This window comes from Apium graveolens, chromosome 11, assembly GCF_009905375.1.
Source record: "Apium graveolens cultivar Ventura chromosome 11, ASM990537v1, whole genome shotgun sequence".
NCBI classification, from domain to species: Eukaryota; Viridiplantae; Streptophyta; class Magnoliopsida; order Apiales; family Apiaceae; genus Apium; species Apium graveolens.
The window spans coordinates 205,911,102-205,933,435 of NC_133657.1; the positions used below are offsets into that span (position 1 = coordinate 205,911,102).

General features: G+C 34.6%; 3 protein-coding genes across 3 annotated transcripts; all 3 read right to left on the minus strand.

Annotated features, from left to right (window-relative positions):
* Nucleotides 1-1,654: 1,654 nt before the first annotated feature.
* LOC141696598 (secreted RxLR effector protein 161-like) lies at nucleotides 1,655-2,329 on the minus strand. The gene has a single exon (XM_074500721.1). The coding sequence runs from the start codon at nucleotides 2,327-2,329 to the stop codon at nucleotides 1,655-1,657; it is 675 nt and encodes a 224-aa protein (XP_074356822.1).
* Nucleotides 2,330-4,498: 2,169 nt separating this feature from the next.
* LOC141696599 (uncharacterized) lies at nucleotides 4,499-5,599 on the minus strand. The gene has a single exon (XM_074500722.1). It carries the CDS (start codon nucleotides 5,597-5,599, stop codon nucleotides 4,499-4,501), a length of 1,101 nt encoding a protein of 366 aa, XP_074356823.1.
* Nucleotides 5,600-20,295: 14,696 nt separating this feature from the next.
* On the minus strand, nucleotides 20,296-21,057 carry LOC141696600 (secreted RxLR effector protein 161-like). The gene has a single exon (XM_074500723.1). It carries the CDS (start codon nucleotides 21,055-21,057, stop codon nucleotides 20,296-20,298), a length of 762 nt encoding a protein of 253 aa, XP_074356824.1.
* Between the last annotated feature and the right edge of the window lie 1,277 nt (nucleotides 21,058-22,334).

Sequence of the window (22,334 nt, forward strand, 5' to 3'; positions counted from 1 at the left end):
TGTGGCATGCTTCCTAGGATGTATGAATTACCAGTCAATGATATTAACATTTAGGGATGGAATGGTGTATGGTCTACCAAATGCGAGTCAGTCCAAGAAAACATGTACCGAGTATCTCATATCAAAATAAACTAGGAGCTTTTTTCCATCAAAGACACTCTACAGTGCTACTCATATTTTACAGTGAGTTTATGGTGATCTAGGTGGACCAGTGACACCACCGACCCTTGCGGGCAAAAAATAAAAAATAAAGATGAGGCATTCACCGCGTTCAAGAAGTTTTAAGTTCTTATGGAGCATATGTCAGACATGATAATAAGGATTTTTAGAATTTACCAAGATGGTGAGTTCGTGTCCAAGGATTTTACTATGTATTGTGAGAAATCTGGAATATAATGACACTTAACTACACAAAACACACCACAACAAAATGGAATTTTCGTAGGGAGTAGAAATAGGACTCTATCAAGATTACTAGAAGTTACTTAAAGGAGATGACTCTATCACAAATGCTATGGGGAAAGGCTATGAGGCATGCTATTTATGTCTTGAATCGGCTCCCAACTCGAGCTCTTACAAGAAAGACTCCATAGAATGCTTGGACGGGTTGAAAACCAAACTTTGGACATAATCGGGTTTTTGTATGTTTATAGAAAGTTTCAAACGTCCATAGAAAGCAACTAGATGATCGAAGCATACATGCGGTAAAACTGCCTGGAAATTTATATGTTTATATAAATTTCGTTTATATGTTCTAGTAAGCAATCAAGTTCATGTTATCAAGGATGTCATTTTTTGACGAAGGAAAAAGTTGGCCATGGTCACAACAGAAGGAGAAAGAGTCGCGATGCTTGGTAATTTTTCTACAATTGAGACGTACATAACAGAAGTGGGACGTACGAGCACTGAAGATGAATATACTGGTGACAAAGGGGAGCAAGTGATACAACTCTAATGCATACACATTCTGACAACTCAAATGCTGAGAATTATGATGATAACGGTGAACCAAAATATTTCAGATTGCTAAATGATATTTAAAGAGATAAAAATTCATGAATAATTAATTCTCATTGGAACATATGAGCATTCAAATTATGGGTAAAAAATTAAGGAACACGACCGGGAACATGCCATGAAAAGTGAGTTCAATTCGATTGAGAAAACCGACACTTGGAAGTTAACTGAATTGCCAAGAGGCATAAAGTGATTGGTTTGAAGTGGGTTTTTAAGCTTAAGAAGGATGCCAATGGTAATATAGTTAATATTTGTTAGAGCAAATAAAGAAAGAGATAACACAGCTAATATTTGATTGATTACTTGTATGAAATTCTTACAATTGATGAGATCTTACAGAATAAACCAGCACTGCTACTTAAACAACTTGTAACAGAATTGTGCTATAAACTAGGATAATTGATCCTAATTTATCTCTCACTTATTTTGATCCTAAACTTGCGGGACACTACTATAACCAACTATAATAATCGAGACTTTTTATTCAATAACATAAACTCAAATAAATATGTTTAGATTAAGCCCAAGCCCAACATAACTCCCCTTTAATCTAAACATTCTCCAGCTTTCTGACACCAAGCAACTGACGCATCTTCTCAAACTTGGATATTGCCAACGCCTTCGTTAGGATGTCAGCTCATTGTTCATTCGTGCGGACATGTCTTATAATTATCAATCCTTGTTTAACACAATCACGGATGAAGTGATAGTGCAAGTCAATATGCTTGCTTCGTCCATGGAAAACTGGATTACGTGCCAAGTCCACAGCTGACCTATTATCAATGTACAATGTGACAGGAGCAACCTTGATGCCCATGATATGACTCAGTACCCGCTGCAACCAAATCGCCTGGCAGGCAGCCGCCGTAGCCGCCATAAACTCGGCCTCACACGAAGAGAGTGCAACATACCGTTGTTTTTGTGACACCCAAGTAATTAAATTCTCATCAAGATAGAAAGCCATTCCTCCCGTACTCTTTCGGTCATCCATACTCCCTCCTAAGTCACTATCCGAAAAACCCGAAAGTATATAATTTCCTTGGCCTTTTGTGTAGATTAGTCCGTACTGTAGCGCTTCCTTCAGATATCGACAAATCCTTTTAACTGCGTTCATGTGCAGCTGTGTAGGCCTTTCCATAAACCTGCTAACAATCCCTACAGAATAAGCAATATCAGGTCTTGTATTCACTAGGTATCTGAGCCCGCCTATAATGCTTTTAAACTGCGTAGGATTTACAACTTCACCCGAGCTGTCAGCATGTAATTGTATCTTGTGTTCTATAGGATATCTCACACTGTTACATTCTGCCATGCCTTCCTATTCGAGCACCTTCTGCGCATAAGTCGACTGTCTGAGTTCAATAAACTCCTTGTCTTGAGTAACTTCCAACCCCAAATAGTAAGACAGCAGCCCTAAGTCAGACATGTCAAATTCACGATTCATTTCCCCCTTGAATTTGGCAATGTGTGACAGAGATGAGCCAGTAACTAATAAGTCTTCAACATAGACACCAACAACTAGAGAATGAGCTCCATCCTTCCGAGTATATACAGCATGCTCATATGGGCATTTAACAAAACCGAGTGTGAGAAGGTACTGGTTGAGACGAGCATACCACGCTCGAGGGGCTTGACGAAGCCCATACAAAGCCTTGAGAAGCCTATAGACTTGATGTTCAGAGCCGTTTTTGACATAGCCTTTGGGTTGTGTTACATAAACCTCCTCTTATAAAACACCATTCAAGAAAGCAGATTTAACGTCAAGATGGTGAATCTCCCAATCGTTTTTAGCTGCCAATGCAAGGAGTAAACAGACTGTTTCAAGTCGAGTAACCGGGGCAAAGCCTTCTTCATAATCGATTCCATGACGTTGAATATATCCTTTAGCCACAAGACGGGCTTTGTGTTTAGTGATAGCTCCATTTTGATCAGTCTTCAACTTGTAAACCCATTTAAGTGCTATAGGTTTATGCCCTTTTGGAAGATCCACTAGTTGCCAAGTATTGTTTTTTTCAATAGAGGCGATTTCATTATCCATTGCTGTCTTCCAGGCGTCGTCCTCAACAGCCTGCTTAAAAGAAATGGGTTCATCAATACCCATTAACATAAGTTCATCTTTAGCTAATTCCACCTCAGTCGTGTGGTCATAAATATCTGCAAGTGAGCGGAGCCTTGGGGGCGGTGTTTCTGCAGTTTCATCAGAAGATGTCGTGTCTGGAGTGGTAGGTGTTGTACTGTCAGTTTCTTCTTCGTTAGAATTCTCAGGTTCGGTGGGATCATTTTCCAGGATAAATTGTGCACCGCTGTTAGGCGCAGATTTAATAGAGTCATCCCAATTCCAGGCTTTCTGTTCGTTAAAAACACATCTCTGCTGATGTGAATACTGCCAGTTATAGGATCAAACAGTCGAAATGTCTTGGTTCCAGATTCTCTGCCAAAATGAACCATTAGTCGACTTCTATCGTCGAGTTTTTTTGTGTGTACAGCTGGAATCTTGACATAAGCAGTACAACCAAATACTTTGGCATAATTCAAGTTTGGTTTTGTTCCAAACCAGGCTTCATGAGGAGTAAGATTCGACATTGCTCGTGTTGGCAGCTTGTTTAAAATATAAATGGCATGAGTGACTGCCTCTCCCCAATAAGTAGCTGGCACCTGTCTTTCCTTGAGCATGCTTCGTGCCATGGCAACTACTGTACAATTCCGGCGCTCTACGACACCATTTTGTTGTGGTGTGTAGGGTTCCGTGTAGTGCTTAAGTATGCCATGTTCCTCACAAAAAAGGTTGAACTCTTTTGAACAAAATTCGCCTCCTCGATCGGTTCTTAAAACTTGAATACCCTGTCATTTTCAATTCTCAACAAGAACTTTAAACTTCTTGAAATAATTCAGTGCCTCATTCTTGTGTTTAAGGAAATAAACCCACATCATACGGCTGTAGTCATCAACAAGAAGCATAAAATAATTGTTCCCCCCGGTGTGGAAGGGGATATAGGACCGCATAAATCCAAATGTATTAATTCTAGAGCAGACTTAGCAATAAAATTAGATTTATTTGGAAAAGGCTTATGTGTTTGTTTTGTCATAAGGCAACTCTCACAGATTTCTTTGGGGTGAACAATGTTTGGTACACCATGAGCCATATGATTCTTTGATAACAGTTGCATTTCCTTGAAATTTACGTGTCCGAGTCTCTTATGCCACAACCATGCTTCCTCGTCACCCTTTGTTAGTAGACAATAATGTTTCGCTTCCTGAATGTGAATCTTATAGAGTCGATTTGCAGACCTTTGGACTTGCATAAGCATCCTTCCACAACTATCATAAACCCACAGCTTCTCTCCGTTCATGACAACTCTATTTCCCTCCCCCAAGAGCTGTCCTAAGCTGATGATGTTGCTTCGCAAAGTAGGTAGTAGCAGACTTCGCTTAAAATTCTGGTCTCCCCATTCTTGCACAGGAATTTGATTGAACCTCTGCCCTAAATTTGGACTACTGAGCCATCACCAAATTTCACTTCCCCTTTCACAGTCCTGTCAAGCTTTTCAAATTTCTCACGACGTCCAGTCATGTGATTACTAGCTCCATTATCAAGATACCATACGTTTTCATCTCTCTCCTTGATGTTTACTATAATCTTATCCTCGGTAATGCCAATCACATCAGGTTTGATGTTTTCGCATAAATTCATCAAGAGTGCAGGTTCTTCGTCGATTATAAATGACATATTTGCTTCCCCTCTTTGTGGCCTGTTCTTCTTAGGCTTACGACACTCATAAGCGAAGTGTCCATATGCAGCACAATTATAACATTTCACCTGGCTTCTATCTCGAGCCATACGGTTATCCCTTATGTGATAATCACTACCACTGCTTTGCCCAGCCTTTCCTGACTTCTTCAACCACTCTTCTCGAGTGAGAAAAAGTTTCCTGTCGTTGCCTTCTCTCTTGAGCCACTCATCCTCAGTCAAGAGTAGTTGCTGCCCCTCGTTCTCCGTTTGTCCACCCAAGCGTTCCTCATGGGCTTTAAGAGAACCAATGACCTCCTCCACGGACATAGTGTCTAAGTTACCAAATTGTTCGATTGCAGACGCAATTTGGAGAAACTTAGTTGGGACAACCCTTAGTAGCTTTTTAACGACATACTCTTCAGCAATTGTCTCTCCTAACGCCCTGATTTTCGAAACCAAGCCGTTTAATTTCATACAAAAGTCATCCAACATTTCAGTGTCTTTCATCTTTAGAGACTCAAACTCTGATTTTAGGGTCTGAGCTTTAGCCTTCTTTACTTTATCCGCACCTAGGCACATTATTTTTATAGCCCCCCAAGCCTCCTTCGATGTTTTCTTTTCTGCTATCGTTAACAACATGTCATCTGCAATCCCTTGATAGATAATGGCTAGTGCGCGCTTGTCTGTTTTTTCTTCGACTGTACCCTTTGGATCCTTTGGTTCTATTGCATCCCAAACACCGTGTGCCTGCATAAAGACTTTTATCTTGATGGCCCATGTGGTGTAGTTCGTCTTAGTTAGCATAGGATAGCTCAGTCCAAATGACCCCTCCTTGTTCTTGCTAGCTTCCATTTCACTATTTAACCACGATCGTGTTTCACAGGTGACTTGAGTGCTCTGATACCAGATGTTAGAGCAAATAAAGAAAGAGATAACACAGCTAATATTTGATTGATTACTTGTATGAAATTCTTACAATTGATGAGATCTTACTGAATTAACCAGCACTGCTACTTAAACAACTTGTAACAGAATTGTGCTATAAACTAGGATAATTGATCCTAATTTATCTCTCACTTATTTTAATCCTAAACTTGCGGGACACTACTATAACCAACTACAATAATCGAGACTTTTTATTCAATAACATAAACTCAAATAAATATGTTTAGATTAAGCCCAAGCCCAACAATATTGGTTGCAAAAGGATATGCTCAAGAGCACAAGATAGACTACCATGAGATTTTTACACTAGTGAGATGTTGGAAACTGTTCGTTTGTTATTGGCTGTGTCAACCAAAAATAATTGGCAAGTTCATCATTTAGACGTGAAAACAATGATTACTGAGTCGCTGGAGGTGTGCGACTCAGCCAAAGGGATATGTAAAGGAGGTCAAGAACATTTAGTTTATAAGTTGATTAAGGTAATTTCACAGCTTACTAAAATCTTTTTTATCAAAACTAAAAATATAAACAAAATATGCTTAATTTTTATGAAATATTCAAATTTTACATTAATAAAACAATATTTATTCTGCTACTTAAACTTGAAAAGTGAATATACTATAGTACATATCAATTATACACCAAACTTATATATAACATACATTCATAAAATTTCAAATTAATGTGACTATTTCAAACAAGTACGTCTGTGCATTTTTAAGAATTAAAACTGAAATGTACTCTCTTTGTCCCCACCCTAACATCGTCCCACCAATTTTTAACATGTATGTAAGAGTAGTTTTTTAAAAATTAAAGTGTAAATGTACTCAGCATCTCACCCAATTGTTAATGTGTTTGTGGGAGAGTGTTACGAAAAATATTTTAAGATTAATGTAAAGTATAATTATATTATTTTAGAAAAAAATCTAAATAAAAGTAGAATATTTTAAATATTTATTTAAAAAATAAAAATATAAAAATAAATTATAGAGATATATTTTATATTTATGTTAAAGTGTGTGTCAAACACAATATCATAAACATTAACAATTGGATGGGTGAGAGGTAGGTGAGGGGTGGGGGATGGTGGTTGGGCGGTGGGTGGGGCATTTAGAGAATAAATATTTTGACACAATTAAATATTAATGGCCTCTTCTGCAATATAAAATTCGTTTAGTAAGAAAAGATAAATGCATTACTACCAAATATTAAGCTACATAATTTTTAAATATTTTAAATTACTCAAATAAAGACAAAAAGAAGTTGTTGGTGGTAACCTTTTTATCTCTATCTTTAATCATAGAACGATCGAAGAAAGAAGATAATGTCATCATAATTTGACTTATTATGATTTTATAATTTGACTTATATATTATGATTTTATTAAAGATTGTTCACAAACATATTTTTATAAGTATTTAGTAGGCTAAAACATTTCATTGCTACAGAGGTGAGTATAGGCTCCAGCAGATCGTTTGAAAGAGGTATATAGCTTTTAAAATTGTGTAGCTAGTTTTGTTGTTGTGAAATTATGCTTTTTTATATTTAATCTTAAGATTTTATTTTAGTGCTTCTATAATTCTCATTATTTGATAAAATTATTATCTATTGTTGTATTGAATTCTATGTTTTGTGATTTATATATGTGCATCTTAATTCTTGTCGATCATGTTGATGGTAAACTATTTATCTCTATCTTTGATTTATATATGTTTTTTAATAGTTCTTACAAAGATTCTTGAGAAGGATTTACATGTTAGATCCATAAATCTACCTCTTTTGTCAATGGACCTTTTGAAAGAAATGATACTTTTCATAAACCTTTTGTTTTTTTTGCAAAATTGTTATGATCTATATCATTTAACAAATTCAAAGAAGATTAGGTGAGGAAGTGTTCTTTGAATATAAATTTTAGCTTTATAGTGTGTAAGTATATGTTTATATTTCATTCTGCCTCAAAAGGAAAATGGTTGTTTAAGTTTGTTAATTAATAGGCACTTTTCGATTGTGTACGAAATTGAAATTCGATTTGTAGTTTTCTAAGTATAAGTTGCATAATACTGTTGTAGTCCCTCTCATTTTTTTTACATTTTTACGTATTTGACACGCATTTAAGGCGATTATAATGTATAGTTTCATAATTTATTTTTGAAATTTTCCTTTTCTGTATAAAAATATGGCCATTATATTCTTATTTAGAAGATTTTTTTTTTAAAAATGTTGGCAACTATACTTTTATAAGAATCTTAAACTGCGTGTAGAGTTGAATATAAAAAATTGGATGGGACTTCTGAAGTAGTATAACGGAAATTGGATGGGACTGAGGGAGTAGTATAACGGTATTTAGAATAATTTTGATAGTTTATCATGACACTCACATTGTTCTGTTTTTTTTAAGTCACAGCTCAAGCCATTATTTTGTGATGCACTTCTCACCACCATCTCTTCATTTTGTGATGCACTTCTCACCACCATCTCTTCATTTTGTGATGCACTTCTCACCACTATCAAGTTTGATGCACTTCTCAACAAAAACAATTTTTTTGTTGATGCACTTCTCATCAACGTCATTTTTGTTTGCCGGAGCACTTCTCTCCTGGTGCACATAATCACCCACACTTCTAAAACAAAATTTCTTTCACAACCACTTGTGCCATGATATCTTTCTCATTATTTTCACTGCTCAATTTTCTCCTCAATTTTCTCCTTAATTTTTTATCATGCTTCTCTTTCTTCTTCCCATGCTTCTCTCTCGTAGACTTTTTTCTTGATACCTCATTAAATATAAATTGAGAAATTTTTTGATGCCATTAAATATGATAAATAAATACTTAACATATATATATAGGTGTATATTTTAAAATATCTTACAAAGCCTTAGATCATGAGGCTCGCATACAAGTGTAGAATTTTAACTGATTATTTATACATAAGTATATATCTGTATACTTCTCACTAGTAAAACACAAATCACACACACATGTTTGCACACCAAAAGATCTACTTTTCTTTAATCAATGATACAATATATATAGAAAGGAACTAAGGTACTGGTAGTTATAAATCAGGAAAACTTGTAATGAGCCTAACAACTCCTACTAACCCCCTGCCACTTATTATGAGTCCTACAATTTCTCCACTAACAGCATGACTAAGTCATCAACTGAACAAATCAAATAAGAAAACATTATTAATTTACTACAAATAAAAATAAGTTTAAGATTATTTTTCAATAGGAGGACCATCATTACAATTGTAAAAATTTGAGATGAAAATGTTATTAACTTGTTACATGGTCTAGATCATGATGACTACAGATAATGTAATGATAACTATATATATAGAGTATCACGTTTGATTTTGTAAATGAGAAGATGACCTTTTATTAGTTGTTGTGGCACACCTTTGCCCATCCACATAACTTCATCCGTCCATGAGACCATTATTATATAAAGTTTTATGCCTTAAATGATTAGTGTCAAAATTAGGGTACACTTCTGCAATATAAAATTTTATTTCTGCCCCAGCTAATATTATTACATAATTAAGATAAATTCATAGAACAAACATGCGTGTGCACGTTCTCCTGCTAATATTAGGCCATGAAGATTTTGACTAGTGGTTTGCGCAAGTTGGGGGACTAGTGCAGGATAAGCTAAATTTGTTGTAGCTTTCAAGTGTTGCTTTATGTAATTGACCGTGACTTACAATTAAATGTGTTTTAAGTTTTTGTTGGATCATTATGTACCCAGAGTTTGGTCTGGTGGAATACTCTTAGCTAGAGAATTAATTAATTAAGAGAATTATTATTAGTCATGCAAAATTTTCCGCATTATGTTTTGTAATACTTTAAAGCAAAACTTGTTGGAGAACATACTTCTCCATTTGAGCCTACTCGTACAATTTTTGTCACTTACATATATAAAAGGCTTAACGTAAAAATTATTTGTTTAAATTAATTAGTAGGAGGGTGATTGTCAGTCCACACTTCCATTGTTTAATATCTTTATATATATATATGCTTTGGGAGAAGTGGTTTGGTGCAATTGAAGTGCACTAGTCCAAGTTTATATTTCTTAAATTTTACTTTTTGAATCCTAGGGTACATCCTCTATATATATTGTACATAATAATAATCTCTTTATTGCAATACAAACATTACAATCCCATTTCTAATTATAATTAAGAACAACCAATACATTTGTAATATTTTATACCTCCATTATTTATTAATTTTGCTCTGTATAAGAATAAAAAGCTTATAAAGATATGAGGGAGATATAGCTTAGCATAATAGGTTAACTGCTTGATTATCTCTAGTATCATTTTAGTTAGCTGATGAGTTTGTAACAGTTTTATATCACAAATTATAAAATTGTTTCATATTTACATCCTTACTTATTCCATTCATCTATACAATTATATCCAACGGTCTGAAATAATTATTATCTTACTAGGCAATACAAATGTTATTACCACAACAGGAAGTCCAGTACCCAATTTCCTGACAAAGCATATTAATATTAGATTTCATTTTGTAACGGATCATGTCATGAAAGTAACAATAAACGACAGACATTTTCGCCAAGTCATTATTAGAAGTCACATTCACAAACCAAATCAATGAACTTGAAATGATAAGTTATAAAAAGTAGTAAGTAGTACAAATACTGATGCACAGGTGAGACAAAGTAGATAAAATACTAACATGGTCAAATCCTATTGCACGTCAAATCCTGATCGAGTAAAATTCTAAAAGTATTGTGTAATCCTTATGACACATCAATAATATATATAAACCATTCAAATTCAGTATTTGTTCTAAAAATAAATACTAATATCTCTTTGATATCACATGATTTTATGAGTTAAGTGAAGAAATTTTAATTATTTTGTTTCTAAAGAAACTATTCTAATGCATGTGAGATAATTATGCGGAAACGATTCTAATTCATGTGAGATAATTATGCACACAGTTGCGTATTTCTAGGCGTAGTATACAAGTCTATTGTCTATTGTAGATATACATTAATAAATTAACTATGATTACAAGAAACTAGCACCGCCAATTATTCTCACAAATCACATCAAGTCGCTTGTTTTGTTTGTCTATAGACTGTCTAAAATCATGTTAGTTTTTATAAAACTAATAATATTTCCACATCAGTTTTTATACACAAATATCATTTCTCCCCTCTCTCGTAAACTTAAACTAGAACTCTAATTCTCTACAATGACAAATACTAGTGTCTCTACATGCCTTTCAAGCTTCTTCAACAAAACCTTACTTTCAACATAATCATGAAATCGGCCCAAACAACTTCAAAGCACATCATGATCACAATGAAATCCATCCTAATTTTCACGTCATTCAAGATTTTCTTGAAAAAAGCAACATTGATTTTGCCTTAACTAACCCCACTATTAGATGCTATGCGGATTTGGGACACAAAAAAGTACATAAGAAAAAAGGTAGTATCTTTTTTCACAATGGCAATAGGAGGTATGAAATCACCCCTGAAGTGATTCAAGCAGCTCTATAGCTACCTATTCTAATTGACAAATCTCCTTATATCATTCTACTGAGGTCCTATTTTATTATCTCAGGATATTGATGTACAGTTATGAGTTTTCCAAGATGAGAGAACTGTTCAGAACCAAGCTTAGGAAATGCAGAATTTCTATTTTGACTGTATTATTAGATGCTTTGTCAGCAATGTATTTAACTTTGATACTCTTCTAGTTGTATCTCTGCAAATTGGTTATTCATACCGTTGATGATGAATGGCTACTTATGTTCAAAATTACTAATAATGACATTCAAGATAATGAGAGTAGGGACGAGAAAAATAAATTACATGAAAGGTTGTGATTCTTGTGGAGGTCAAGCATTTTTTCCAAAGAAAACTTTACTCAGTATGTGGCAACAAATCTTGACGCTTCTCTTGTCACTTCTTTCCAACCATGTTCCTGACACAAGAAGCTTATTTTGTAAAATAGAAGAAAATAACGGCATTGAGAATGACTGTTAAGTCAGATTCTGATGAAGATGACACTACAACTCTAAATTCAAAGCTAAATATTAATAAAGTTGCAGATAATGATGCAAGTAAGGAGGTCACTGCATCTGGACTTTTGTCAAAGAGGAAAAGGATATTGCTCAAGGTGCAAATGACTATACATTACTCTCCTACACAGTCTACTTTTATATAGAACATGAATCATCAGGAGCTATTCCTCTAAAGGAGGCCAATACAGATAAAGATGCTTCTATTCCTGATGTTGGTGGAATTCTTGACAAGTCAATATCTAGTCTTGATGCTGGTCAACCTGGTATTGACAATTTGAAAAGGAAGACAAAAGATAAAGTTGTATATTACAGAAAGAAATCAAGATATCAATCTCCACAGAAAGGTTACAACACACAAGAAGTTGAATCTCAAAGGGATTCAACGGGTGCTAATGACCTTATCACATAAGACCCACCTTCTCAAAGTGAAGGTTCACACACTGCTATTGGAAGGACAATTCCATGACACTGCTGAAGGAGGTTCTGAATAAGTGGAATTTGATATTATACCACACACAAAGGATAAAGAAGCTCATCACGATCATAGAGCTGAGTTTGATACTTTATTGAATGATTCAATATTTACGATAACCCAAAAAGAACCCTTAGTTCAAAGGGTTGAAGAAGCTTCAAAGCGTCATGCCCTACAAGAATGATCAAGTCAAAGTCTTGATGAATGCACCACTACGACTCCCGATGATGCTGCATATGCTAACACTTCAATATTTATTGATCCTAAGGTTGAAATGGTTGCTGCAAAGAAGAATACTATTGTTATTCTTGTAACTCCTCTAATATCCATTCATATGGATTCTTCTGTTGAAGGTACATATCTAATTAGTACTATTATTTTATCTGCTATTATGACTAAAAATAGACCCTTGTGTGAGGATACCCCTATTTATATAACTGTAGACCACTCTTTCTGGCCCTATCTTATTTCTTCATTTGGGAGTGATTTGAGCCTTTAAAGTGGGAGTTTGGGAAAATAATTAGTGAAAAATTAAGAAACCGAGAGATCATCTTTTATGCTGGAAAAATGAGAGGTAGACTTGAGAGCGAAGTCTGGGACTTTTAGTGCCTTAAATATTGCTATTGAAAAGTGATATATGTGTGAGAAATGATGAGATTGTTTTAAAATAATAAATAGATTTAAGGGTCTTTCTATTTCATCTACACATCAGGATAAGAAAATTGTCAAATCTAAAGTTGACCTAAAACTTAAGGGTGTAGTAGAACAGTTCTCTCATGATGATGATCCTGACATGCATGCCACATCCTAGTGATGTTGCTGATAATAATGGTGATGATAATGATGTTGCAGGTAATATATATGAGATTCTTATTAGAAGTTGTCCCACATCATTTGTGGGAGGGGCAGATGACTAGAATATAAGCATCCACATAACTCTATTATTATGAGATCTTTTGGGAGGTACCCAAAAACAAATAAGTGCGGGCGCGGCCCAGAGCAGACAACATCATACCAATATGGAGTTAGGCCTGCTCAGCAAAAGCCCAACAAGTGGTATCAGAGCTTCAAGTTGTAACGGTCCATAACAATCTCAGAAGGGCTCCCAAATAGGCCTAGGGAAAGACAGATGGGCTAACCCAATATAGGCTTAAGGAAAAGGCAGGTGGACCTTCCAGTATGGGCCAATGGGGAGGCAGAAAGCCAGAAGACAGGTGTCGGGCCCGATGTGTGAAGGGGGAGATTATTGGGAGTTGTACCATATTGTTTGTGGGAGGGGCAGATGACTAGAATATAAGTAGTTAGATAAATCTATTAGTATGAGCCCTTTTGGGAGGTGCCCAAAACAAATTCGTTCGGGATCGGCCCAGAGCGGACAATATCATACTAATGTGGAGTTAGGCCTACTCAGCAAAAGCCCAACAATTCTAAAATCTATGATCAAAGCCTCTAAAGCTTATATATTTCGATTCTCTCATCTTGCCTTGATGTTGTATTGAAGATATTAAGACAACATGAATGGAACAATTCATGGAGATTGTCGAGTGAAAATATCTCTTATCAAGTTGTACATGTTCATGCTGATCTGACTCCCAATGCACTTTCAAATCCAGATATGCAAACTATTCTAGATGCTACTACCACTATGCTATAAATGGGCTACTATAATGCAAGTGTTAAAAGCTTAACATTAGTTAACAAATTATTGTTCTATAGTAACACCTCTCAATTAGTGTTACAATAGCGATAAAGCTAATGTTGCAGAAAAATGTAACACCAATACCGTGTATCACATTAGTTACTTTTTAATTTTGAAAAATTGAAATGAATATATTTTCATAAAACTTGTATTAAAATTATATTTTGTATAATTAATTAATCATGCATGAAAAGTATAATATAATACATATATATTATTAATTTATCATTCAAAATTTTCTATTTGTGTTCCTCAATATAGTATTTATGATAAATTATCTAACAATATCATTCATTAATTTTATATGACCAAACACATCAAAAATGTGTCCCACAAAAAGTTTATTTTCCTGTTCGCAATAATTTCTCATTTTTATTTACACAACTTCTAAATATATTTATCACTAACTTCTCGTTGCCATCAATCAAGTAATTCATTTTTTTTGTGATAAAAAGATTAATGAACTCAAGTTTTAGGGAAACTAATTATTACAAATAGTAATATCCAATATCAATTAATTTCATATTTATAAAATTATAAAATAATAGTATTGTACTATTATGTATAATATACATCACATTCACAAAAATATTTATAATATTAGAGTACCATTTATTCAAATCATACATAATAAGTAAAACTTTCTAACATATGCTTAAGTTTATCATTTTTGGTAGAGCTTGAATGAAGTGATGACTTCAAGCCCCTTAATAAATTTCTCCAACTCTTCACCACTCAAGACTTCTTCTTCTGTGGATGATCCTCTCATCTGCTACATTCAAATCCATGCTCGTTAATCACCTTGCCAAAGCTAACAATATTTTACTCTAAGTTAAGAGTCCGTACATCTCGATCCAGTTTTTCCTGTCGGCCTGCAAGTTGTGAGCTATTCCTCTAAACAAGGCCAATATAGATAGAGATGCCTCTATTCCTGATGTTGGTGGAATTCTTGACAAGTCATCAGCTAAGTCATTATCTAGTCTTGATACTGGTCAAGCCGGTACTGACAATTTGAAAACGAAAACAGAAGATAAAATTGTATATTACAGAAATAAATCAAGGTATCAATCTTCACAGAAAGGTTACAGCACACAAGAAGTTGAATCTCAAAGGGATTCAACAGGCGTTAATGACCTTGTCACAAAAGAACCACCTTCTCAAAGTGAAGGTTCACACACTACTACTGGAAGGACAATTCCCTGACACTGCTCAAGGAGGTTCTGAAAAAATGGAATTTAATATTGTACCGCACACAAAGGATAAAGAAGCTCATCAGGAGCATATAGCTGAGTTCGATGCAATATTGAATGATTCAATATTTGCGATAAGCCAACAAGAACTCTCAGCTTAAAGGGTTATATAAGCTTCATGCCCCACAAGAATGATCAGGTCAAAGTCTTGATGAAGGCACCACTACGACTCCAGATGATGCTGCATATGCTGACACTTCAATATTTCTTGATCTTAAGGTTGAAGTGGTTGATGCAAAGAAGAATGCTAGTGTTATTCTTGTAACTCCTCTAATATCCATTCATATGGATTCTTCTTTTGAAGGTACATATTTAATTAGTACTATTATTTTATATTCTAGTATGGCTAAAAATAGACCCTTGTGTGAGGATACCCTTATTTATATGACTGTAGACCACTCTTTCCGGCCCTCTCTAATTTTTTCATTTGGTAGTGATTTGAGCCTTTCAAGTGGGAATGTGGGAAACAATTAGTGAAAAATTAAGAAACTGAGAGGCCGTCTTTTATGCTGGAAAAATGAGAGGTAGACTTGAGAGAGAAGTCAGGGACTTCTAGTGCCTTAAATATTGCTTTTGAAAAGTGATATATGTGTGAGAAGTGATGAGATCGCTTTAAAATAATAAAGAGAATTAAAGGTCTTTCTGTTTCAGCTACATATTAGGATAAAGAATTTCCAAATCTAAAGTTGACTAAAAATTTAAGGGTATAGTATAACATTTCTCTCATGATGATGATCTTGACAAGCATGCCACATCCTAGTGATATTGATGATAATATTGATGATGATAATGATATTGCAGGTAATATAGATGAGATTCTTATTAGAAATTGTCCCACATCATTTATGGGAGTGGCAGATAACTAGAATATAAGCAGCCAAATAACTCCATTAGTATGAGGCCTTTTGGGAGGTGCCCAAAAACAAATCGGTGCAGGCTCGGCCCAGAGTGGAAAATATCATACTAATATGGAGTTAGACCTGCTCAGTAAAAGCCCAACAAGTGGTATTAGAGCTTGAGGTTGTAACGGTCCAAAACAATCTCAGACGGAATCCCAGATAGGCCTAGGGAAAGGCAGATGGGCTAACCCCATATGGGCTCAAGGAAAAGGCAGGTGGAACTTCCAGTATGGGCCAAGGGGGAGGCAGAAAGCTAAAAGAATTCCAGTATGGGTCAAGGGGGATCCAGATCACACAATCAGCAGGAAAAATCGACAGGTGCTGGGCTCGATATTTGAAGGGTGAGATTGTCAGGAGTTATCCCACATCATTTGTGGGAGGGGCAGATGACTAGAATATAAGCAGCCAGATAACTGCATTAGTATGAGGCCTTTTGGGAGGTGCCCAAAAACAAATCCGTGCGGGCTCGGCCTAGAGTGGACAATATCATATTAATGTGGACTTAGGCCTTCTCAGTAAAAGCCCAACAATTCTAAAATCTATGATCAAAGCCTCTAAAGCTTATATATTTCGATTCTCTCATCTTGCCTTGATGTTGAATTGAAGATATTAAGATAACATGAATGTACCAATTCTTGGAGATTATCGACAAAAAATATCTCTTATCAAGTTGCACATGTTCATGTTGTTGCTCTTAAAGCTACTACCAATATGCCATAAGTGGGATACTATAATGTCAGTGTTACAAGCAACGTTACATTAGTTAAAAAATTGTTATTCTATTGTTACCGCTCTCAATTAGTGTTACAATAGCGATAAAGCTAATGTTGAAGAAAACTGTAACACCAATACCGTGTATCACATTAGTTACTTTTTAATTTTAAAAATATTGAAATGAATATATTATCATAAAAATTGTATTACAATTATATTTTATATTATTAATTAATCATGCATGAAATGTATAATATAATACATAGATATTATAAAATCATCATTCAAATTTTTCTATCGGTGTTCCTCAATATAGTATTTATGATAAATTATCTAACAATATCATTCATTAATTTAATATGACCAAACACATCAAAAATGTGTCCCACAAAAAGTTTATGTTCATGTTCGTCGTAATTTCTTATTATTATTCGCACAACTTCTAAATATATTTATCAATAACTTCTCGTTGCCATCAATCAAATAATTCATTATTGTGATAAAAAAGTAATGAACTCAAGTTTTAGTGTAACTAATTATTAGTAACATCTAATATCAATTAATTTTAAATTTATAAAATCATAAAATACTAGTATTGTACTATTATGTATAATATACATCAGTTCACAAAAATATTTATAATATTAGAGTACCATTAATTCAAATCATACATAATTCGTAAAACATTCTAGCATATGCTTAAGTTTAACATCTTTGGTAGAGCTTGAATAAAGTGATGACTTCAAGCCCCTTAATAACTTTCTCGAAGTTTTTACCGCTCAAGACTTTTTCTTCTTTTGTTGATCCTCTGATCTGCGGACATTCAAATCCATGCTCGTTAAACACCTTGCTAAATATATTTAACTCTAACTCAATAGTCCGTACGTCCCGATTCAGTTTTTCCTTCCAGCCTGCAAGTTGTGAGTTCCCCTTCCGATTCTCCAATTGCGTATGTGAAACAATAACCACAACATTTCCTGGAAAATTTCGAGGCTTAATCTTGAAAGATGCATATGCCGCAGGATAGCCCATCCTAGGAACAGTGTGTGACTGATGTGATTTGATGATAACATCACATCTCAGGATTCTTAGTTCGATATCAGCTTCATCTACTCCTTGCATCGCCAGATATGGGTTCTGCATTGTCTATAATTTAGCGGAGACATGTATGAGATTTATCCATGAATGAAAATGGAGATGTTTTTTTAAGACATTGACATGTTGAAACTAATACATATGCCTTATTTATATGAAATTTAGGGGTATAATAAATTGGAATTGACAGGATATGCTAGATTACAAAGATTCAATTTGGATTTTTGACTTTGACTTAATTTAGTAAAATCCATGGACATCATGGAAATTAAAACGTCTTTTAGAATATTAAGATATTATGATATATTGGGTCAAAAAAGAAAGATCTTAATATTTGACTAAAATTCTATATTATCCTTTAAACGTATTAAACATGTATGAAACTAATACATAATTGTGTATTTATATGAAATTTAGGGGTATAATAAAATTGAGATTGTGAGCATATATGTTTCAAAGATCGATTTTGATTTTGAATTTATTCAATGAAATCCATGGATGTTTAAAAATTAAAATGTCTTCTAAGATAGTAAGATATTAGGAGATATTATGATATATTTAGTCAAAAAAGAAATATGGTGGGATTTGACTAAGATTGTAAGATACTATCTTAGGAGATATTTAGTCACAAAAGAAAGATATCCTCGATTAAAACGTCTTCTAAGATTAAAACGTCTTATAAGATTCTAACATATTAGGATATATTTATTGAGAGATATTCATATTTCAATGAGAACACTTAATTAATAAATAATAAAATTTAATTCCAGCCAGTCATACATATCTATGTATATTAATCCAATATATGATTTATATTCATTTTCCACAACTCTTTAATTCTATCCAAATTTTCATAAACCACAATCATCTCTTTTCTACTTGAACAACGATTGCCCACAACCATCCACTACCACATACAACCATGAACTTTAGCCACCAATATCATTACGTAGATAATAAATTTATTTTAAAAAATAACTACATTCAAAGTTCAAATCATTGCATGACCACTTTTTCCATCCATTTCTTTCCACTCAATATCATATGCCAATACCAAAAACTATATGTAAACCACCTGATTTAAGAATATTATCACAATCATACACACTTACTAAAATCAAACTGTCACAAATTCCAAATATTTAAATATCACAGGAACGACTACTTAGCGACCACTTTTCACCACGTATCCACCATCACAATAACCAGTGGCATCACTAACTACATACCATCACCATATCTAGATAATCAAATATAAGCCGGAATGACCATAAAAATCACAAAACTAGATAGAACTTGAAAGTAAATAATGTGTGCATAAAAGAAACCAAAGACATAAAAGCAACTTCAAAGAAATAAATAATTTATCGATGAAACATGCAGTGCTGAATAACATAACATAATATATCTAAAAAATTGGTCATGCAATATTAAATTCGAATTTCCTATTTATTTAATTAATTAAGTCACACTTAATTAATAACAAATAATTCGAAATACTTACATTTTATTTAAGTCCGAATTTAAATTAAATAATCCTTCAATCATTCTTTGTGCGACCCTTTAGGTTATTGTTACGTTGGCAACAATTTTAAATCTAATTTCAAATCATAAACAATGAGCGGCATCTAGTAATACATCATTGTTACCCAAGTATTAATTATTTAATCAGTGATCAATTAAACCTTTCGTGAATAATGTACAATGTAATATAATCCCTTTAGCCTTATATTATAGATCAAACTCGAGGCATGCATTGTGTCATCCCCCGTTAACGTTCAATCCTTCTTTCCTTGATCAATGAGTAAACTATTAAACAAATCAGTATTTGAGCACGACCATGCATTTTATAGTCTTACTCAATCAAGGGCCAATAATATCACTCCTTTAATACATGAGGGCTAAATCCCATCTAGATCATTCATATTTCTCATACGATTCATAATGTACCCAATCTCTACTTTTATTATTACCCGGTCAAGGATAACTTTCAATAGTATCAAAGTATATTAATTCTCGTATAGAAATATAATGATTTCAAGTCAAAAGACCAATACATCATTATTACTGTGAGATTAACTTATGACACTATAAACATGTAGTACCTCACAACGGGTCAATCCAGCACCATATATAATATGTGTATAAAATTAATAATAATGATATTACAAAGGAAAAATGGGTAATTTTATATCTATATCTTATATTCTTATACTTTATATCATTAAGGAATTGTGCTATTAACTAGGATAATTGATCCTAATTTATCTCTCACTTATTTTGATCCTAAACTTGCGGGACACTACTATAACCAACTACAATAATCGAGACTTTTTATTCAATAACATAAACTCAAATAAATATGTGTAGATTAAGCCCAAGCCCAACATAACTCCCCTTTAATCTAAACATTCTCCAGCTTTCTGACACCAAGCAACTGACGCATCTTCTCAAACTTGGATATTGCCAATGCCTTCGTTAGGATGTCAGTTCGTTGTTCATTCGTGCGGACATGTCTTATAATTATCAATCCTTGTTCAACACAATCACGGATGAAGTGATAGCGCAAGTCAATATGCTTGCTTCGTCCATAGAAAACTGGATTACGTGCCAAGTCCACAGCTGACCTATTATCAATGTACAATGTGACAGGAGCAACCTTGATGCCCATGATATGACTCAGTACCCGCTGCAACCAAATCGCCTGGCAGGCAGCCGCCGTAGCCGCCATAAACTCAGCCTCACACGAAGAGAGTGCAACACACCGTTGTTTTTGTGACACCCAAGTAATTAAATTCTCATCAAGATAGAAAGCCATTCCTCCCGTACTCTTTCGGTCATCCATACTCCCTCCTAAGTCACTATCCGAAAAACCCGAAAGTATATAATTTCCTTGGCCTTTTGTGTAGATTAGTCCGTACTGTAGCGTTCCCTTCAGATATCGACAAATCCTTTTAACTGCGTTCATGTGCAGCTGTGTAGGCCTTTCCATAAACCTGCTAACAATCCCTATAGAATAAGCAATATCAGGTCTTGTATTCACTAGGTATCTGAGCCCGCCTATAATGCTTTTAAACTGCGTAGGATTTACAACTTCACCCGAGCTGTCAGCATGTAATTGTATCTTGTGCTCCATAGGATATCTCACACTATTACATTCTGCCATGCCTGCCTATTCGAGCACCTTCTGCGCATAAGTCGACTGCCTGAGTTCAATAAACTCCTTGTCTTAAGTAACTTCCAACCCCAAATAGTAAGACAGCAGCCCTAAGTCAGACATGTCAAATTCACGATTCATTTCCCCCTTGAATTTGGCAATGTGTGACAGAGATGAGCCAGTAACTAATAAGTCTTCGACATAGACACCAACAACTAGAGAATGAGCTCCATCCTTCTGAGTATATACAGCATGCTCATATGGGCATTTAACAAAATCGAGTGTGAGAAGGTACTGGTTGAGACGAGCATACCACGCTCGAGGGGCTTGACGAAGCCCATACAAAGCCTTGGGAAGCCTATAGACTTGATGTTCGGAGCCGTTTTTGACATAGCCTTTGGGTTGTGTTACATAAACCTCCTCTTGTAAAACACCATTCAAGAAAGCAGATTTAATGTCAAGATGGTGAATCTCCCAATCATTTTTAGCTGCCAATGAAAGGAGTAAATGGACTGTTTCAAGTCGAGTAACCGGGGCAAAGCCTTCTTCATAATCGATTCCATGACGTTGAACATATCCTTTAGCCACAAGACGGGCTTTGTGTTTAGTGATAGCTCCATTTTGATCAGTCTTCAACTTGTAAACCCATTTAAGTGCTATAGGTTTATGCCCTTTTGGAAGATCCACTAGTTGCCAAGTATTGTTTTTTTCAATAGAGGCGATTTCATTATCCATTGCTGTCTTCCAGGCATCGTCCTCAACAGCCTGCTCAAAAGAAATGGGTTCATCAATACCCATTAACATAAGTTCATCTTCAGCTAATTCCACCTCAGTCGTGTGGTCATAAATATCTGCAAGTGAGCGGAGCCTTGGGGGCGGTGTTTCTGCAGTTTCATCAGAAGATGTCGTGTCTGGAGTGGTAGGTGTTGTACTGTCAGTTTTTTCTTCGCTAGAATTCTCAGGTTCGGTGGGATCATTTTCCAGGATAAAGTGTGCACCGCTGTTAGGCGCAGATTTAATATTAACTTTAGGGTTTTGTTAATTTTAAAATGATCATGATCCCATCATAAAGAGATTCCCAATTTTTCCGTGAATAAAATATTTCAAATCAATATTCGTCAATGGTTTGATTTCCACGTAGTGAGGGAGTCACAACGGTCTCGCTTAAAACCCACAACCTTACAAGTTCAATGAACTCGCTTTTGACAAAATCACCCCATGTGAGAAACAAAGAAACTTTGTATTTTATTCTGTGTTTCATAAACACGAGAATCTCATAATCGTTT

What these genes read in the sequence shown, in the direction of transcription:
- LOC141696598 (XM_074500721.1), bottom strand. Translation starts at nt 2,329, where the DNA reads ATGGCAGAATGTAACAGTGTGAGATATCCTATAGAACACAAGATACAA.
- LOC141696599 (XM_074500722.1), bottom strand. Translation starts at nt 5,599, where the DNA reads ATGGAAGCTAGCAAGAACAAGGAGGGGTCATTTGGACTGAGCTATCCT.
- LOC141696600 (XM_074500723.1), bottom strand. Translation starts at nt 21,057, where the DNA reads ATGGCAGAATGTAATAGTGTGAGATATCCTATGGAGCACAAGATACAA.